The sequence below is a fragment of the Anolis sagrei genome, chromosome X (genome assembly GCF_037176765.1).
Source record: "Anolis sagrei isolate rAnoSag1 chromosome X, rAnoSag1.mat, whole genome shotgun sequence".
In the NCBI taxonomy this organism is placed as follows: Eukaryota; Metazoa; Chordata; class Lepidosauria; order Squamata; family Dactyloidae; genus Anolis; species Anolis sagrei.
In genome coordinates, this window is record NC_090034.1 from 106276466 (window position 1) to 106297069 (window position 20604).

At 45.2% G+C, this 20604-nt stretch overlaps 1 protein-coding gene across 6 annotated transcripts; it reads right to left on the reverse strand.

Annotated features, from left to right (window-relative positions):
* Positions 1-4686: 4686 nt before the first annotated feature.
* LOC132780794 (protein phosphatase 1A-like) lies at positions 4687-19075 on the reverse strand. 6 transcript variants are annotated; one of them, XM_067461109.1, is made up of 6 exons: positions 17810-19075; positions 16323-17475; positions 13991-14065; positions 9135-9232; positions 7019-7085; positions 4687-4986 (listed from the first exon to the last, which is right to left on the reverse strand). In XM_067461109.1, the coding sequence occupies exons 2-6, from the start codon at positions 17280-17282 to the stop codon at positions 4957-4959; spliced, it is 1230 nt and encodes a 409-aa protein (XP_067317210.1). In that variant the 5' UTR covers positions 17283-17475; positions 17810-19075; the 3' UTR covers positions 4687-4956. The 6 variants fall into 6 exon arrangements, with proteins under 6 accessions (XP_067317210.1, XP_067317207.1, XP_067317208.1 ...); XM_067461106.1 differs by having other exon boundaries at positions 9135-9252; positions 13991-14108; positions 17810-19072; XM_067461107.1 differs by having other exon boundaries at positions 9135-9252; positions 13991-14108; positions 17713-19072.
* Between the last annotated feature and the right edge of the window lie 1529 nt (positions 19076-20604).

Here is a 20604-nt window from a genome sequence, read left to right on the forward strand (position 1 = left end):
CAACTCCCAGGATCCCGTAGCATGGACCCACCACCAAACTACACCTCCCAGGATCCCGTAGCATGAACCCACCACCAAGCTACACCTCCCAGGATCCCGTTGCATGGAGCCACCACCAAACTACAACTCCCAGGATCCCGTAGCATGGAGCTGCCACCAAACTATACCTCCCAGGATCCCGTTGCATGGAGCCGCCACCAAACTACAACTCCCAGGATCCCATAGCATGGAGCCACCACCAAACTACAACTCCCAGGATCCCGTTGCATGGAGCCACCACCAAACTACAACTCCCAAGATCGCGTAGCATGGAGGCACTAACCTACAACTCCCAGGATCCCGTAGCATGGAGCCATCAAACTACAACTCCCAGGATCCCGTTGCATGGAGCCACCACCAAACTACAACTCCTAGGATCCTGTAGCATGGAGCCATCAAACTCCAACTCCCAGGATCCCGTAGCATGGAGCTACCACCAAACTACAACTCCGAAGATCCTGTAGCATGGAGCCACCAAACTACAACTCCCAGGATCCCGTGGCATGGAGCCACCACCAAAGTACAATTCCCAGGATCCTGTAGCATGGAGCCACCAGCAAACTACAACTCCCAGGATCCCGTAGCATGGACCCACCACCAAACTACACCTCCCAGGATCCCGTAGCATGAACCCACCACCAAGCTACACCTCCCAGGATCCCGTTGCATGGAGCCACCACCAAACTACAACTGCCAGGATCCCGTAGCATGGAGCTGCCACCAAACTATACCTCCCAGGATCCCGTTTCATGGAGCCGCCACCAAACTACAACTTCCAGGATCCCGTTGCATGGAGCCACCACCAAACTACAACTCCCAGTATCCTGTAGCATGGGGCTGCCACCAAACTACAACTACCAGGATCCTGTAGCATGGAGCCACCACCAAACTACAACTCCTAGGATCCCGTTGCATGGAGCCACCAAACTCCAACTCCCAGGATCCCGTAGCATGGAGCTACCACCAAACTACAACTCCGAAGATCCTGTAGCATGGAGCCACCAAACTACAACTCCCAGGATCCCGTAGCATGGAGCCACCACCAAAGTACAATTCCCAGGATCGTGTAGCATGGAGCCACCGCCAAACTACAACTTCCAGGATCCCGTAGCATGGACCCACCACCAAACTACACCTCCCAGGATCCCGTAGCATGGACCCACCACCAAGCTACACCTCCCAGGATCCCGTTGCATGGAGCCACCACCAAACTACAACTCCCAGGATCCCGTAGCATGGAGCTGCCACCAAACTACACCTCCCAGGATCCCGTTGCATGGAGCCGCCACCAAACTACAACTCCCAGGATCCCATTGCATGGAGCCACCAAACTACAACTCCCAGTATCCTGTAGCATGGAGCCGCCACCAAACTACAACTCCCAGGATCCCGTTGCATGGAGCCACCACCAAACTACAACTCCCAGGATTCTGTAGCATGGACCCACCACCAAACTACACCTCCCAGGATCCCGTAGCATGGACACACCACCAAACTACAACTCCCAGGATCCCGTAGCATGGAGCCACCACCAAACTACAACTTCCAGGATGCCGTAGCATGGAGCCATAGCAGTTCGAGTGATGTCAAAGTACGGCCATTCCAAAGTGTAGATGCAACCCAAAGCCAATGACACTTCATGCATGTTGATGCATGGCATCAAAATAAGCGCTTGCTTTGGATTGGCACTGGGTGCAAGGCTAATCAATTAGGCCCAATTATGCAACGGGGGATTGTATGCAAAAGAATTGGCTCTGCTTTCCCAGGATTAGTGACGGAGGCCTGTTGCCTTGCAAAACCCGAACCATTTATAGGAATTGGCTCCCTTTTTTCCCCGACTCTACATTCCTGGGCTGCCAAGTCATCCCGATTGTGATGATTTGGTGCCTGTTGATTAAGGAGCCATTTGCTCCTATTAGGATGACGCTCTCTCCTTCTTTCCTCGTTATGAGTTTTTTTTTAATTGCAATGACTGGATTCCTCTGGCTGGGCAAAAGGATGAGTCAGGAGCGAGTTTTGGGTAACATCTCAGCAGATATTTTGGGAATGAATAATACAGCGACGGCGGCCTCTTTTTTCCCCGTCAGGCTCTTGAGCTCCGATTGCGACATACTGATTCCAACTAAGATATGTTATCTTTTTATAGAACTACACTTTGATGTGTCTGTGTGTGTGTGCATGTGTAGCATTTTTGCAATGTTTGGGTGTTTTGATTGTGTTGTGACCCGCCTCGAATCATGAGGAGAGGCGATAAGAAATAAAATAATAATAATAATAATAATAATTGATATGCCTTTGAGATGCAACTGCAGAAGTCTTTGAACAGAGGTTGGATGGCCATCTGTCAGGAGTGCTTTACTTTAAGAAGAGGTTGGATGGTCATCTGTCAGGACCCATTTAGTGAGCAGACTCTTCAGGCAGCGCAGAGCATTGTGTCCTCCATCTCTGAAGCCAAGAAAGAACGATGGATCAAGCTGATCACAGAGGTCGACATGGGCAGGAGCAGCCAGAAGGCGTGGAGGCTGCTGAGACGATTGAGCAACGACCCCTCACAAACTAATACCCATGCCAACATAAAGGCAAATCAGATAGCACACCAATTCTTGAAGAATGGGAAACCCAACTTTGCCACCAAAGTAGGAAAGAAACCAATAGCCAGACAACCAGAGATCGAGAACAACAACCTCCATGACCCCTTTACATCTACTGAATTGGACATGGCTCTCAACAAATGTAAGAATGGCAAAGCAGCTGGCTTGGATGATCTACGGATGGAACAAATCAAGAACTTTGGTCCAAAAGCAAGGCGCTGGCTGCAGGAGCTGATGAACAACTGCACTGCATCCTGTCAGATCCCCAAAATCTGGAGGAAAGCAAGAGTCATCGCCATCTTGAAGCCAGGCAAAGACCGCAATGACCCAAAAAGCTACAGACCAATCTCCCTGTTGTGCCACCTCTGCAAAGTTCTGGAGAGACTTATTTTGCATAGAATTACGGAAAAAATTGACCCCTGTCTGATCCCACAGCAAGCTGGCTTCAGGAAAGGCAGAAGCTGCACATTGCAAGTGCTGAACCTGACTCAGCACATAGAAGATGGCTTTGAAAGGCAGCAGATCACAGGAGGTGTCTTCATAGACCTGTCAGCAGCTTATGATACTGTGAACCACCGCCTCCTCCTGAGAAAAATGTATAATATCACAAAGGACGACCACCTCACCCGCCTCATAGGAAACCTGCTACAAAACAGGAGCTTCTTTGTTGAGTTCCAGGGCCAGAGAAGCAGATGGCGGAAACAGAAGAATGGCCTGCCTCAGGGGAGCGTGCTCGCTCCATCCATGTTCAACATCTACACAAATGACCAGCCACTGCCAGGAGGGACAGAGAGTGTCATCTATGCTGATGATCATGCCATCACCACTCAAGGAAATCAGCTACCGAACAGGAGCTTTTTTGTTGAAGCAGATGACGGAAACAGAAGAACGACCTGCCTCAGGGGAGCGTGCTCGCTCCATCCATGTTCAACATCTACACAAATGACCAGCCACTGCCAGAAGGGACAGAGAGCTTCATCTATGCTGATGATCGTGCCATCACCGCTCAAGCAGGGAGCTTTGAGATGGTGGAACAGAAGCTCTCCGAAGCTCTAGGTGCTCTTACTGCCTATTACAGGGAAAACCAGCTGATCCCCAACCCGTCCGAAACACAGACATGTGCCTTTCATCTCAAGAACAGAGAAGCATCCCGAGCTCTGAGGATTATTACCTGGGAAGGAATCCCACTGGAGCATTGCAGCGCACCCAAATACCTGGGAGTCACTCTGGACCATGCTCTGACCTACAAGAAGCACTGCCTGAACATCAAACAAAAAGTGGGCACTAGAAAAAACATCATACGAAAGCTGACTGGAACACCCTGGGGATCACAACCAGACACAGTGAAGACATCTGCCCTTGCGCTGTGCTACTCTGCTGCTGAGTACGCATGCCCAGTGTGGAACACATCTCATCACACTAAAACAGTGAATGTGGCTCTTAATGAGACATGCCGCATTATCATGGGATGTCTTCGCCCTACACCACTGGAGAAATTACACTGCGTAGCCGGTATTGCACCACCTGACATCTGCCAGGAAGTGGCAGCCAATAGTGAAAGGACCAAGGCAGAGACATCTCCAGCTCATCCCCTGTTTGGGTATCAGCCAGCACGTCAACGACTTAAATCTAGACATAGTTTTCTAAGATCTACAGAGACACTCGCTGGAACACCCCAGCAACCGAGAGTCCAAAAGTGGCAGGTTCAAACCCAGAACCTCAACCAATGGCTGAAACCAAATGAGAGACTCCCCCCTGGGCACACAGAAGATGGTGCGACTTGGAAGGCGCTGAACAGACTGCGCTCTGCATTAAGGGGTCACGGCATTAGAGAGGTGGAGAACCACTGCATTAACGTTTCCTTAGCTCTCTCCAACCAGAGTCCTAATCTCATATCATGGGACAACAGTAGCAAAATGACAGTTAGGAAGTAGCAATGAAAATAATGTTATGGTTGGGGGTCACCACAACATGAGGAACTGCATTAAGGGGTCACGGCATTAGGACCATTGGTTTCTTCTCCTTCGTTGTGCAAGGAATTGTTAACAAAGGTTGGTTAAGACACAAAAAAGATTTTTTATTGTTATCCTCAGGGATGTTTCCAAGGGGATTTTGTTTACATTTGGTGCAGCGGTGGCAGACAATAAAGAAGGAAATGCAATTGCATAAACGCAGAGTTTTGACCTCCAAAGGAACGTGAGGACGGGCCAAACGTTGCCCCAAATCTTCCACCTTGATCGGTTTCCTGGCAAATTCCTTCCCACTTCCGGGACCTTTTCCCAGATAGGAGGCTTTTCCTTGACTTCTCCGACTGGCACGCGATGGCTCAATTCGAGTCGGCGTTCGCACTGGGAGCCTGGAAATGGGAAAAAGAAGAGTTCTTTGTAGAATGCGTTCCAGTGCTTCCTCGAATCTAATGCTCACCTTTTCGGGCTAAACGGCCTTGCCAAAATTTGGGGTGAGCATTAGATTCGCATCATATGTAGAATGCGTTCTGGTATTTCCTCGAATCTAATGCTCACCTTTTCGGGCTAAACGGCCTTGCCAAAATTTGGGGTGAGCATTAGATTCGCATCATATGTAGAATGCGTTCCGGTATTTCCTTGAGTCTAATGCTCACCTTTTTGGGCTAAACGGCCTTGCCAAAATTGGGGTGAGCATTAGATTCGCATCATATGGTCATCTCAGTGCTGAGCCAAAGGGGAAGATGCACAAGCAGCTCCTCTTTGAGGAATGCCATCTCTCATTTCATTGCATCAATTCCATGCTATGCCATGTTAGGATTTGTGGTTTGTTGAGGCACCAGCATTCTTTGGCAGAGAAGGCTCAAGGCCTTGCAGAACTACAGCTCCCATGACTCCATGGCAGGTATCCCCAAATTGCGGCCCTCCAGCTGTTTAGGCTTCCAACTCCCAACATTCCTGACCATTGAACAAGCTGGCTAGGGCTTCTGGGAGTTGGAGGCCCAAATAGCTGGAGGGTGTATGTGTGTGTGTATATATGTATATATGTGTATGTGTACATGTGTATGTGTGTGTCTATGTATATTTATATATGTGTATATATAAATACACACATGTGTGTATATGTCTATGTGTATCAGTATATGTGCATATATACATGTGTATGTATACATGTGCATGTGTATATGTGTATATATATGTATTTATTAATATGCATATGTTTGTATGTATATTATTACCTTGCTTTATTTCTCCTATATGTGTATATGTGTATGTATATGTGTTTATTCATATATTTGTATATTATTATTACCTTGCTTTATTTCCCCTGTATGTGTATATGTGTATGTATGCATAGGTAAAAGGTATATATGTGCATGTATATGTGTTTATTCATATGCATATGCGTGTATGTATATTATTATTACCCTGCTTTATTTCTCCTGTATGTGTATATCTGTATGTATACATGTGCATGTATATATGTGCATGTACATATGTTTATGCATATATATTATTATTACCTTGCTTTATTTCTCCTGTATGTGTATGTATACATGTGCATGTATATGTGTTTATTCATATGCATATGCGTGTATGTATATTATTATTACCCTGCTTTATTTCTCCTGTATGTGTATATCTGTATGTATACATGTGCATGTATATATGTGCATGTACATATGTTTATGCATATATATTATTATTACCTTGCTTTATTTCTCCTGTATGTGTATGTATACATGTGCATGTATATGTGTTCATGCATATGTGTGTATGTATATTATTATTACCCTGCTTTATTTCTCCTGTATGTGTATATTTGTACATATATGTATGTGTACATGGGCATATATATATATGTGTGTATGTATACATGTGCATGTATATATGTGCATGTATATGTGTTTATGCATATGCATGTGTGTGTATATTATTATTACCCTGCTTTATTTCTCCTGTATGTGTATATCTGTACGTATACATGTGTATGCATATATGTGCATGTATATGTGTTTATGCATATGCATATGTGTGTATGTATATTATTATTACCCTGCTTTATTTCTCCTGTATGTGTATATCTGTGTATATGTACATGTACATATGTTTATGCATATGTGTGTATCTATATTATTATTACTACCCTGTTTTATCTCTCCTGAAGGATTTAACAGGGTTAAATATAAACAGTATATAAAAATTCCCAGTTAAAAACCATTAAAATATATTCATAGGACAAGCTACACTATACACACGCACATGCACATGCACACACACAAATACATACATACATATACAAATAGTTCTACATGTGAATGGAACAAGCAATCCAAAGCGCAGTGATTCCTTCCATTGGGAACGTCAGCCTCACCAGAGACACAATCGCACATGGAGAACTACACAACCCAAGGCCTCCCTTACCGGCAGCTGTTGCTCCTCTTCGCGGCTCTGTTTCAAGCACTCATAGGCATCCATGATCACAGCTCTCCTACAAAAAAAAGGCAAGGAAATGAGGTTTTCTGGAAAATTAGATCAACTGTTACTATCCCCCCTCGATTAGTGGTGCCATCAATAACAAGTGAATAAGAATCAAGACTTAGAGCAGCTAGGAACAGAGGGAGGCTGGACTAGATGGACTTTGGAGCCCCTTCCAACTGTGTGATTACAAAAATCCCTTACTTCTATGAAGGAGAGCCAGGTGTTGTGTTTTTCAACAATAGCTCCCAGCATCCCCAGCCAACATGCATGCCTAGGAAGAAGGTTTTGGAAAACTACATCTCCCGTTGTTTATGAATTAGGCTTTCTAGGGAAAGTCCTAAGCTAGCAATACCAGGATTACTGTGAGTTTTTTGGGCTGTATGGCCATGTTCCAGTAGCATTCTCTCCTGATGTTTTACCTGCACCTGTAAGTGGAGTGTGTGTGTGTGTGTGGAATAATGTCCAGGGTTGGAGGACGAACCTTTGTCTGTGTAAAACAAGTGTGAATGTTGCAATTAGCAAGCCTAAATAGCATTGAGTAGCCATGGAGCTGCAAAGCCAATCAGAGAAGGTATCTGCATAGAGGTGGCCTGGCTGTTGCTACCTGGATGCCACCTCTGTTTGGGAGGTGTTAACTGGCACTTGGTTGTTTGCTGTCTGGAGTTCTCCTGTTTCTAAGTGATGTTCTTTATATACTGTCTTGATTCTGGTGATTCTCTCTCTCTCTCCCTCTCTCTCTCTCTATATATATACTAGCTGTACCCGCCACGCATTGCTGTGGCCAACGTTCCCTCCCTCTTTCTCTTCTTTCTTTCTCTCCTTCCTTCCCTCACTCTTTCCTTCCTTCCCTTTCTTTCTTTCTTTCTCTCCTTCCTTCCTTCCCCTCCCTTTTTCTTTCCCTTTTCCCCTCTCCTTTCTTTCTTCTCTACCTCTTTCCTTCCTTCTTTCTCTCTTTCCTTCTCTCCCTCTTTCTTTCCTTCTTTCCCTTCTTCCTTCGCTACCTTTTTCCTTCCCTTATTTTCTTTATTTCTTCCTTCTCTATCTCTTTCCTTTCTTCCCGCCTTTTTTTACTTCTCCTTTTTTCTTTCTCTACCTCTTTCCTTCCTTCCTTCTCTCCTTCCTTCCTTCCCTACCTCTTTCCTACCTTCCCCTCCCTTTTTCTTTCCCTTTTTTCCCTCTCCTTTCTTCCTTCTCTACCTCTTTCCTTCCTTCTTTCTCTCTTTCCTTCTCTATCTCTTTCCTTCCTTCTTTCCCTCCTTCCTTCACTCCCTCTTTCCTTCCTTTTCTCCCACCCTGGATATTATTCCACAGGGATATATACACCCCACTTGCTTCATGACCTCTAAGCAAAGACCCTCACTGATTGGCTTTGCAGCTTCATGTCTACTCAGTGCTATTCAAGCTTGCTAATTACAGCATTCACACTTGCTTTACACAGACAAGGGTTCTTTCTCCCACCCTGGACATTATTCCACAGGGATATATACATCCCATTTGATTCACTACCTCTATGCAAAGACCCTCACTGATTGGCTTTGCAGCTGCAAGGCTACTCATTGCTATTCAAGCTTGCTCGTTGCAACATCCACACTTGCTTTACACAGACAAGGGTTCTTTCTCCCACAGATATATATACACCCCACTTGCTTCACTACCTCTATGTAGATACCATCACTGATTGACTTTGCAGCGGCAAGGCTAGTCATTGCTATTCAAGCTTGCTAACTGCAACATACACAGACAAGGGTTCTTTCTCCCACATATATACACTCCACTTGCTTCACTTCCAACAGGACCTCCGAAGATACCATTAGCCACAGATGCAGGGGAAACATCAGGAGAGAATGCTGCTAGAACAGGACCATACAGCCCAAAAAACTCACAGCAACCCGTTGAGTGATTCTAGCCATAAAGCCTTCAACAACACAATGCTAGGATTAGTTTGCACAGCCTGGTATTGGATCAGGGTGGAAATGGAATTCAATCTAAAGGCATTTGGGGGAGAATCCTATACGTTTAGGGTCCAGGATTGGGGGGAAAGGAAGGGCTTTGTACTTACTTGCTAGCCAAACCTCCTCCGGGTGGAAGGCCTGGGTTGGCTTCAGCGGCCAGGCAGCGGAAGACCCCCACCAGGCTGGGACCCCCCTCCTCCTGCTGCTGCAGTTGATCATAAAGCTCTGGTATAATAATAATAATAATAATAATAATAATAATAATAATAATAATTGATCGAGACTGGCTTTCAGGCATGAGCCAACTTTGGCCCTTCCAGGTGTTTTGGACTTCAACTCCCACAATTCCTAGCAGCCTACTGGCTGCTAGGAATTGTGGGAGTTGAAGTCCAAAACACCTGGAAGGGCCAAAGTTGGCCCATGCCTGCTTTAGTTCACCTATCATCCCACTCCAGAAGTGCCTCCTCCTTTGGATTGCACCATGCAACACAATTTGAAAAATGTTCTGTTCCTGGTTGGAAAGTGTCATTTCCTGTTTATTTGTGCGGTCCTTACTTTGAAAGTAGTTGTTTTCCTCCAGTCCTGGGCAAATGTTCCAACTTTGGGGTCCGCATGCTGGGAGGACTGCCTGCCCAGTGATGGATGGATGGATGGATGGATGGATGGAAGAAAAAAAAGAAGGAAGGAAGGCCAAAAGGGAGGAAGGGAAGGATGGAAGGAAGAAAGGAAAAAGAGGGAGAGAGAGAAGGAAGGAAAGACAAAAGGGAAGGAAGGAAGGAAGGAGAAAGAGTAAGAGAGGGAAGGAGGGAGGAAAGAGGGAAGGAAGGAAGGCGAAAGAGGGAAAAAGGAAGGAAAGAGAGAAAGAAGGAAAGACAAAAAGGAAGGAAGGAAGAATAAAGAGGGAGAGAGGAAAGGAGGGAGGAAAGAAGGAAGGAAGGAAAGACAAAAGGGAAGGAAGGAAGAAGAAAGGGAGAGAGGGAAGGAGGGAGAAAAGATGGAAGGAAGGAAAGACAAAAGAGAAGGAAAGAAGAAGAAAGAGGGAGTGAGGGAAGGAGGGAGAAAAGATGGAGAAAGAGTAAGAGAGGGAAGGAGGGAGGAAAGAGGGAAGGAAGGAAGGCGAAAGAGGGAAAGAGGAAGGAAAGAGAAAGAAGGAAAGACAAAAAGGAAGGAAGGAAGGAAGAATAAAGAGGGAGAGAGGAAAGGAGGGAGGAAAGAAGGAAGGAAGGAAAGACAAAAGGGAGGGAAGGAAGAAGAAAGAGGGAGAGAGGGAAGGAGGGAGAAAAGATGGAGGGAAGGAAAGACAAAAGGGAAGGAAAGAAGAAGAAAGAGGGAGAGGGGGAAGGAGGGAGGAAAGTGGGAAGGAAGGAAAGGCAAAAGGGAAGGAAGGAAGGAAAAAGAGGAGAAAGAGGGAAAGAGAGAAGGAGGGAGGAAAGAGGGAAGAAAGGAAAGACAAAAGGGAAGGAAAGAAAAAGAGGGGGAAGGAGGGAAGAAAGAGGGAAGGAAGGAAAGACAAAAGGGAAGGAAAGAAAAAGAGGGGGAAGGAGGGAAGAAAGAGGGAAGGAAGGAAAGGCAAAAGGGAAGGAAGGAGAAAGAGGGAGACAGAGAAGGAGGGAGGAAAGATAGAAGGAAGGAAAAACAAAAGGGAAGGAAGGATGAAAGGGTGGAAGGGAAGGACTGAAGAAAGGAAGGGAAAGAGGAAGAAAAAAGAGGACAAAGTGAAAGAAGGTAAGGATGGAAGGAGAAAGAGGTAGAGAGAGGGAGGGCTGGAGGAAGGAAAGAGAGAAGGAAGGATGAAAGGAAGGAAAGGGTGGAAGGAGAAAGAGGGAGCAAAGGAAGAAGGGAGGAAAGAGGGAAGGAAGGATGAAAGGGTGGAAAGGAAGAATGAAAGGAATGGAAGGAAGGAAGGAAAAAGAGGAGAAAGAGGGAGAAAGGGAAGGAGGGAGGAAAGAGAGAAGGAAGGAAAGACAAAAGGCAAAGAAGGATGAAAGGATGGAAGAGAAGGATGAGAGGAAGGAAGGGAAGGATAAAAGAAAGAGAGGAGGAAGGAAAGGCAAAAGGGAAGGAAGGAGAAAGAGGGAGAGAGGTAAGGAGGGAGGAAAGGAAGGAGACAAAAGGGAAGGAAGGAGAAAGAGGGAGAGGAGGGAGGAAAGAGGGAAGGAAGGAAAGACAAAAGGGAAGGAAGGATGAAAGGGTGGAAGGGAAGGATGGAAGAAAGGAGGGGAAAGAGGAAGGAAAAAGAGGAGAAAAGGGAGGAAGAGAAGGGAGGAAGGATGAAAGGTAGGAAAGGGTGGAGAAAGGGAGTGAAGGAAGAAGGAAGGAAAATGGGAAGGAAGGAAGGATGAAAGGGTGGAAAGGAAGGATGGATGGAAGGAAGGAAGGAAGGAAGGAAGGAAGGAAGGAAGGAAGGAAGGAAGGAAGGAAGGAAGGGAAGGGAAGGATAAAGGGAAAAGAGAAGGAAGGACAAAAGGGAGCAAGAAAAGGATGGATGGAAGGAAGGGATAAAGGAAAGAGAGAAGGAAGGCAAGACAAAAGGGAGGGAAGGAAGGAAGGAAGGAAGGAAGGAGAAAGAAAGAAAGAAAGAAAGAAAGAAAGAAAGAAAGAAAGAAAGAAAGAAAGAAAGAAAGAAAGAAAGAAAGGAAAGAAAAGAGTCAGGGAAGGAAAGACAAAAAAGAGGAAGGAAAGAGAACGAAGGAAGGATGAAAGGGTGGAAGGGAATGGAGGGAGGGAGAAAGAGGAAGGAGAGGGAGGAAACAGAGAAGGAAGAAAAGACAACAGTGAAGGAAGGAGGGAAGGAAGGAAGGAAGGAAGGAAGGAAGGAGAAAGAGGGAGAAAGGGAAAAAGGATGAAAGGATGGAAGGGAAGGAGGGAGGGAGGGAGAAAGAGGGAGGTGAGGAAAGAAAGGAGGAAGGAGTAAGAGGGAAGGAAAGAGAGAAGGAAGGAAAGACAAAAGGGAAGGAAGGAGAAAGAGGGAGAAAAGAGGCAAGGAAAGAAGGATGAAAAGGAAGAGAGAAGGAAGGAACGGTGAAAGGATGGAAGGGAATGGAGAAAGAGGGAGGGGAGGGAGGAAAGAGAGAAGGAAAGACAAAAGGGAGGGAAGGAAAAAGAGAGCGGGGGAAGGAAGAGAGAGGGGGAAGGAAGGAAGGACGAAATGATGGAAGGGAAGGAGGGAGGTAGAAAGAGGGATGGGAGAGAAGAAAGAGAAGGATGGAAAGATAAAAGAGAAGGAAGAAGAGAAGGAGAAAGAGAGAAGGAAGGACAAAAGGAAGGGAGGGAGGGAGGTGAGGGAGGGAAGGAGGGGGGAAAAGAGAAGGAAAGAAGGAAAGACAAAAGGGAAGGAAGGAAGGAAGGAAGGAAGGAAGGAAAGAAGGAAAGAAGGAAAGAAGGAAAGAAGGAAAGAAGGAAAGAAGGATGAAAAGGAAGAAGGAAAGAGAAGGAAGGACGAAAGGGTGGAAGGGAATGAAGGGAGGGAGAAAGAGGGAGGGGAGGGAGGAAAGAGAGAAGGAAGGAAAGACAAAAGGGAAGGAAGGAAGGAAGGAAAAGAGAGAGGGAGAAGGAAAGGATGAAGGGATGGAAGGGAAGGAGGGAGGGAGAAAGAGGGATGGGAGAGAGGAAAGAGAAAGAAGGAAAGATAAAAGAGAAGGAAAGAAGGAAGGAGAAAGAAGGAGAGAGGGAAAGAAGGACAAAAGAATGGAAGGGAGGGAGAAAGAGGGAGGGAAGGAAGGAAGGAAGGAAGGAAGGAAGGAAGGAAGGAAAAAGAGAGAGGGAGAAGGAAAGGATGAAGGGATGGAAGGCTAGGAGGGAGGGAGAAAGAGGGATGGGAGAGAGGAAAGAGAAAGAAGGAAAGATAAAAGAGAAGGAAAGAAGGAAGGAGAAAGAAGGAGAGAGGGAAAGAAGGACAAAAGAATGGAAGGGAGGGAGAAAGAGGGAGGGAAGGAAGGAAGGAGGAAGGAGTAAGAAGGAGGGAATGAAAGAGAGAAGGAAGGAAAGGATAGTGTGAGAGAGGAAGGCCTGAGAAAAGAACTCAAGGGGCTGCATGTGGGTTTGCCCATGCCTGTTCTACTCCATAAACTTTGTTTTTGTGCCACAAAGTCTGTTGAATTGATTAAGACTCGATGAGATATTTATTGGAAAACTATTCCAAAATGTGCTGCCAAATGTCCCTCCTGCAGAAACAACATTTTGGCAGTTTAATAAACTTTCCCCGTGTTTTGATTAGAGAGTTATCCTAGTAACAAGAGCTAAGTCTTCTTAACAACCTACCAAATCCAAATGGGAAATATGATAGTAATACCATATCATCAGCATATGGCAAAGTGTTACAGTATGTATTTAGGACTTTAGGCCTATTAAATTTGATAAACTTTCCCCATGTTTTGATTAGAGAATTGTCCTAGTAACAAGAGCTAAGTCTTCTTAACAACCTACCAAATCCAAATGGGAAATATGATAGTAATACCATATCATCAGCATATAGCAAAGTGTTACAGTATGTATTTTGGACTTTAGGCATATTAAATTTGAATAACTTTCTCCATGTTTTTATGATAGAACCAATTAGGAAATGGCATTGATAACCCAGGAACAAAAATCATCGTGTTCCATAATGTAATAGAAATATAAAATAATAGAAATATAATACCCTTAAAGCGTAAAAATAAGACATAATATAAATTTAAATGTTATTATTTATTATTTTGTTTATTTATACCGCACCTTATCTCTCAAATATAGAAATAAAAGTAATACTATATATAATATAGAAATGCAGCGTTTTCATGAGGTAGGTTGCGTCCCCATACGTTTTGTTATTATTCATTATTACACCTTATATATGTATCTGTATCTCGTGTAAGGGGTCGGTTAAGCTGTGATGCATTTAATAGACACGGTGTGCATCTTCAACATGAAATGCCTGGAAAGCTGTGACGGGGAGGATGCCCTAGGATGCCCCGCATGGACTTACCTGCCACCCGCTTCTCCAGGTGAGCGTCCAACTCAAGCTCCTGTTGCAAAGCCTCCTGGGAGACGCCCGGGGCAGCTGGGAAACAGATCACAATGCAAGTCATGTTGTCACGGCTTCCCTGCGGGAGAACTCAGAATCAGACACCTGCAGCAGGACTTTGGGGGATTTTTCACGTGCACATATATATGTATAGACACATATGTGTTTATGTGCATGTGTATCTGAGTGTGTATAGGTACAAACTCAAAAAATAGCTTAACCACTTTTGTTCTGTGTTTTAAATTATTCAGATTTAGCTTAACCACTTTTATAGACATACACATATAGACATATGTGTGTGTATATGTGTATGTATACACGTGTATGTGTTTATGTGTATATGTATATGAGTGTGTATAGGTATGAATGTCTATATGTGTATACCTATATGTCTATATGTCTATGTGCATGTTTATGTGTGTATATGTGCATTTATACACATGCATGTGTTTATGTGTATGTGTATATGCGTGTGTATGAGTGTGTATGGGCATGAATGTCTATATGTGTATGTCTACATGGATATGTGTATTGTCTATGCTTATGTGTGTATATGTGCATGTGTATATGTGAATGTATACACTTGTGTTTATGTGTATGTGTATATGAATGTGTATAGGTATGAATGTCTATATGTGTATGTCCACATGGGTATGTGTATATGTCTATGTGTATGTTTGTGTGTGAATATGTGCATATGTATATGTGTGTGTATACACATGTATGTGTATGTGTATATGAGTGTATGAGTGTGTATAGGCGTGCATGTCTATATGTGTATGTCTACATGAGTACTGTATGTGTATATGTCTATGCATATGCTTATGTGTGTATATGTGCATGTGTATATGTGTATGTATACACGCATATGTGTGTATGTGTATATGAGTATATAGGAGTATATGTGTATATCTACATGGGTATGTGTATATGTATATGTGTATGTTTATGTGTGTATGTACATGTGCATATGCATATGTGTATGTATACACACGTATGTGTATATGACTATGTCTCTATGTGAATGTGTATATGTATATGTCTATATTCATAAGTTTATGCTGCCCGGAGTCCCCAGGGGGGTGGACTACTGGATGGCATATGTTCTGTATGAGAAGCTAGAGCTTATGTGGTCCATCCAATGCAATTTTCTGAATCAGCACCCCAAATCATCAAACTGAATCTCAAGTTGACCAAAAACTGATTCAGAACCCTTTTGGTTCTAATGTTGGAGAGTGATCTCTGGTCAAGTGGTCCCTGCCCAAAAAAAAGGGTTGGGAACCACTGATCTACTACACAATTGATCCATAGTTTGTTTCAAAGGAGCTCTCCAAGGTCCTTGTAGAAATAGTGTCCAGTGTCTTGGGGGGCTCTCTCTGCCATAAAGTCTGCCAAATATTCCTACACTCTTCTCTGCTCTATTAGATGCCAAATATTCCTACAATGCCAACTGGTACACACAACCTACTTTATAAAGATAGGCATCCAATATACTCTCGCGCACATCCTATGGGTTAACTTCATTTGGATGCATAGTTTAAGGGATGGGATTTAGAAGTCCCTGCATGAGAGCTTAACATATATAAATAATAGAATCAAAATCCAAGAGTTGGAAGAGACCTCCTGCGCCATCCAGTCCAACCCATTCTGCCAAGAAGCAGGAATATTGCATTCAAATCACCCCTGACAGATGGCCATCCAGCCTCTGTTTAAAAGCTTCCAAAGAAGGAGCCTCCACCACACTCCGGGGCAGAGAGTTCCACTGCTGAACGGCTCTCACAGTCAGGAAGTTCTTCCTCATGTTCAGATGGAATCTCCTCTCTTGTATTTTGAAGCCATTATTCCGCATCCTAGTCTCCAGGGAAGCAGAAAACAAGCTTTCTCCCTCCTCCCTGTGGCTTCCTCTCACATATTTATACATGGCTATCATATCTCCTCTCAGCCTTCTCTTCTTCAGGCTAAACATGCCCAGCTCCTTAAGCCGCTCCTCATAGGGCTTGTTCTCCAGACCCTTGATCATTTTAGTCGCCCTCCTCTGGACACATTCCAGCTTGTCAATATCTCTCTTGAATTGTGGTGCCCAGAATTGGACACAGTATTCCAGGTGTGGTCTAACCAAAACAGAATAGAGGGGTAGCATTACTTCCCTAGATGTAGATAAACCCAAGGATCCATAGAATACACATGCACATTGTGCACCCTAATTTTGGGAAGGTCATTTAGCCAAAAAGGGGAGCAATAGATTCAAGCAAATATGGTATATATCAAATTTTTCTCTTTGCCCTAACCTTACCTTGTAAAGGCAGGCATCCAACACGCATTCACACACATCATGCGGCTTGCCAATGACCCGGAGTCGGGAGCGCACAAAGGCGCACAGCCCAGTGTTGTCGAAGGTGTCCCAGACCCCATCACAAGCCAAGACTAGGAACTCGTCCTCGTCCGGACAGCGGTCTAAATGCTCCACTTCAGGCTCTGGAGAGACCAATTGCTGGACGGCGCTGCACCAAGCCACAGCCTTGTAGTCAAAGTCACCCAAGGCCCTGGAGACAGCCAAAGACCCATTCACCCTCTGCAACATCACGGTGCCACCAGCATTTTCAATGCGCTCTCTCTCTCTTGGTTTGCTGGGCTTGTGGTCGTCGGTATAGAAGGCTACGGCAGCCGAGCGGCACAGGAGAGCCCTGGAGTCACCCAAATTGATGAAATAGAAATGTTTGGGTGAGATCAACACCGCAACGGCAGTGGATCCGGCATGCTCCCATGCTTCATCTTGTGAGAGTCCTTGCATGCGGCGGTCAATGGCTAAAAAGGCTTCGCGGATGGCGTCCTTCACCATCTCAGGGTCTTCCTCCTCTCCTTGTTTTGGCAAGGCCTCGGTGGCCAGGACGTGTTCCAGCAAGTGTTTGGCGCAGAACTCAGCCACAGTGTTTCCCGCGTGTCCATCATAGACGGCAAAGAAAGCCCAGTTGGCGAGCGGATCGGGCAGCTGCGGCCGGAGCGTGTGGGCATCCTCCATCTGGGCACGCCAACCCTGCATGGAGCCCATGCCGTAGCTCAATCCCGCAACTTCTCCATGTTCTAACAGTTTCTCTGTCCGCGGTGCTGTCAAAAAGGCACGGGGAACTTCGTCCTCTTCTTCCTCCCTCCGGCCTTTCTCTTCCTCCTCTTCCTCGCCACCTTCTTCACTCTTGAAGAGCCGCGACACCATCCGCTCTGCCTCCGACACCACCAGGCGCACAAAATTGGCCATCCCCGGGCAAAATATTTTCCCGGATTTTGGAGAGGTGGGCTCTTTCAGCCCACCTCTGGCAACTTTAGAAGAAGAACCAAAGCCAAGGCTATTCCTTATGTTGGGAAGCTCGGTGGCCACTGTTTGGCCTCTTGGAGATGTCCACTCGTTTGCTGGAAGTTGCGCCAATGCCACGATTGGAAGCTCTTGAATTCTAGAAGAATAGAAAGGAGCTAATTTTAAACACTTACTCAGATTTCTAGTGCCCTCTAACAAAACAAAACTCAACGCAGCTAACACTCAAAGTAGCAAACAAAGAAACACTCAAAGCAGCTAATTTTAAACACTTACTCAGATTTCTAGTGCCCTCTAACAAAACAAAACTCAACGCAGCTAACACTCAAAGTAGCAAACAAAGCAACACTCAAAGCAGCTAATTTTAAACACTTACTCAGATTTCTAGTGCCCTCTAAGACAAGGCTTATCCTGAAGCAGAAGGGAACAAGATAGCTTCTTGCTTCCTCAACTTCTGTGGGAGCACAACTGACCTTTGAGTTGGAAAGGACTCAGTGGTGGCTGCCGCTTGGCATTTCGGAGGCACCTTCCTGTTCTCGTTTGCTGGAAGTCATTCCCAAAAATCTGTAGTTGGAATCGGTGAACCCTAAAAGAAAGCAATGCCAAGCCTCTTCTTTGTTTTGGGAGAGAGTCAGCTGTGGTTTGGCATTTCAGAGATGCCCAATTTGCTAGAAGTTGCTATCCAAAATCTGTAGCTGATGCCACAACTGGAATCTGCAAATCCTAGAAGAAGGAAGTGCCAAAGCTCTTCCTTTGTTTTGGAGGGACTCAATTGTGGATACCGTTGGGCATTTCGGAGGCACCCAATTGTTCCTGCTGGAAATTAACAAAAAATTAGAATAGATTGGAGTCTGTGACTCTTGGAATGAAGAAATGCCAATGCGCTTCTTTGGGTTTGGAGGAACTCAGCTTTGGAGAAACTCGCTGGGCATTTCGGAGGTGCTCGTTCAAGTTTGCTGGGAGTTCGATCCCCCAAAATGGAATTGATTTCAGTCTTCAGATCCAGGAATGAAAGAACCTCCAAAGCTCTCCCTTTTGTCGGGAAGGAATTAGTTGTCAGTCGCTGGAAATCCAAAATCTGTAGCTGATGCCACAACTGAAGTTTGTAAATCCAAGAAGAAGGGAATGCCAAGGTTCCTGCTTTTGGTTCAGCTGTGGCTACGGCTGGGCCTTTTGGAGATGCCTGCTTGTTCTGCTTCGCTGGGCATTCTCTTTGCAAATCCACCGCTGAGCCTTGGACGTCACCGTCATGAATTTGGGGACCTTAATCTTGATGCGAGGCAATGACTCACTTGTCAAGGAAAGCCGTTTAATATGGCGCTTTGGCTCACCCAGAAGTCGCCCCGTCGAAATGCCAATTCCTTCGGTTGGGAGGGACTCAGCAGTGGCATTTCGGAGGAGCCTCGCAATAGGTTGGATGGGAGTGTTGACCCCTGAATCCGTGGCTTTGGACGTCACCGTTGTCCATTTGGGGACCTTAATCCCCGAAGGCGATGTATGACTCACTCGTCAAGGAAAGCCCTTTAAGACGGCTTTAAGGTTGCCCCATTGGCTCCTTTGCTAGCCCAGTGGCATCTCGCCATCCACCGTCCACGCGTTCACTTCTTCTCAATGCTCCCTTTGTGCCCCAAAACTCTCCACATCTCTTTCAGGCCATCACTGGGTCATCTTGCGCCGGCCATCTGCCCAAAGCCTCTTCTGATTGGCTCGGCGTTGGCCCAGCAGTGCTAATCCCTTCATCCCGCAGCTAAATATGGAGGTTTAAACCCTGCTAATCCCCACGTGCTGTGATGCAGAAGCCACCCCGTTGCCTGACCTGCTTGGGTCACTTGCTGGCCTTACCTTTTTGGTCAGTTAAATGGACATTTACACGTGTCGGATCCTCCGTTACCAAACAGAGACAGCTAAAGGCTGTGTGCAAGCCCAGATGGGCCAAATGTGCAAAATCTTGGCATGAAAACCAGTCTGCAGCTTCCCAGGGAGACTTCAAACTGCTATGCCAAATGGAAACCGCCTCGAGTCGCCTTCGGGCTGAGAGGGGCGGTATACAAATATAGTAAACTATCTGTCCCCTGCCACGCATTGCTGTGGCCCAATCTGGTGATCTGGAAAATAAAGTAATGAGAAAGTGTTGGTTTTTAATATATGTAATTTATTTATGCTTGTGGGTAAACTGTCTTTCTTGTTGTTTCTTTGTCAGTGTTGATGTGGTTGGCCTACTCAGGAACATGCAACATATTATTGTCCTTCTTTAAGGGTCCCTTTCAAATCTATGACACTATATATGTGTGTGTGTGTGTGTGAATCATATATATCTATCTATCTATCTCTATGGCAGAATGGCTCTTTGTCAGGAGGACTTTGATTACGTTTTCTTGCCCTGGTGAAGGGAGTTGGATTAGATGGCCTTAAGGCAGCATTTCTGTTGGTCATGGGAGTTCTCTGTGGGAAGTTTGGCCCAATTCTCTCGCTGGTGTGGCTCAGAATGCTGTTTGATTATAGGTGAACTATAAATCCCAGTAACTACAACTCCCAAATGATAAGGTCTATTTCTCCCAAACTCCATCTGTATTCATATTTGGACATATGGAATATTTGTGCCAAGTTTGGTCTAGATCTATCATTGTTTGAGTCCACAGTGCTCTCTGGATGTAGGTGAACTACAATTCCCAAACTCATGGTTAATGCCCACCAAACCCTTCTAGAGTTTTCTCTTAGACATGGGAGTCGTGTGTGCCTAGTTTGGTTCAATCCCATTGTTGGTGGAGCTCAGAATGCTCTTTGATTGTAGGTTAACTATAAATCCCAGCAACTACAATTCCCAGATGACAAAACCAATTTTTTTGAGTGATTGTCACTCCTTGGGTTAATAGGTGTCTTTTGGCCAAATTTGACGGCAATTCGTCCAGTAGTTTTTGAGTTATGTTAATCCCACAAACGAACATTACATTTTTTATATAAATAAATAAATATGTAGGAGGAAGCTCTGCTAAAGGTCAGGAGCTCACCCTGACCCAAGCTTTGAACTGTCAAACTTCCAGTTGGCAAGATTTATTGCAGTTGGTGGTTAACCTGCTGTGCTAAACAACAACAACAACAAGGTGGGAATGCAGTGAAACACTGGGCTGAGTCTCCTTTAAGACAGCAAATCAGGAAATAACAGCAACAACAATAACAACAACAACAACAACAATGCAAGAGAGGGATGCAGTAAAATGCTGGGTTGAGTCTCGTTTAAGAGAGGAAAGCAGGAAATAATAATAATGAT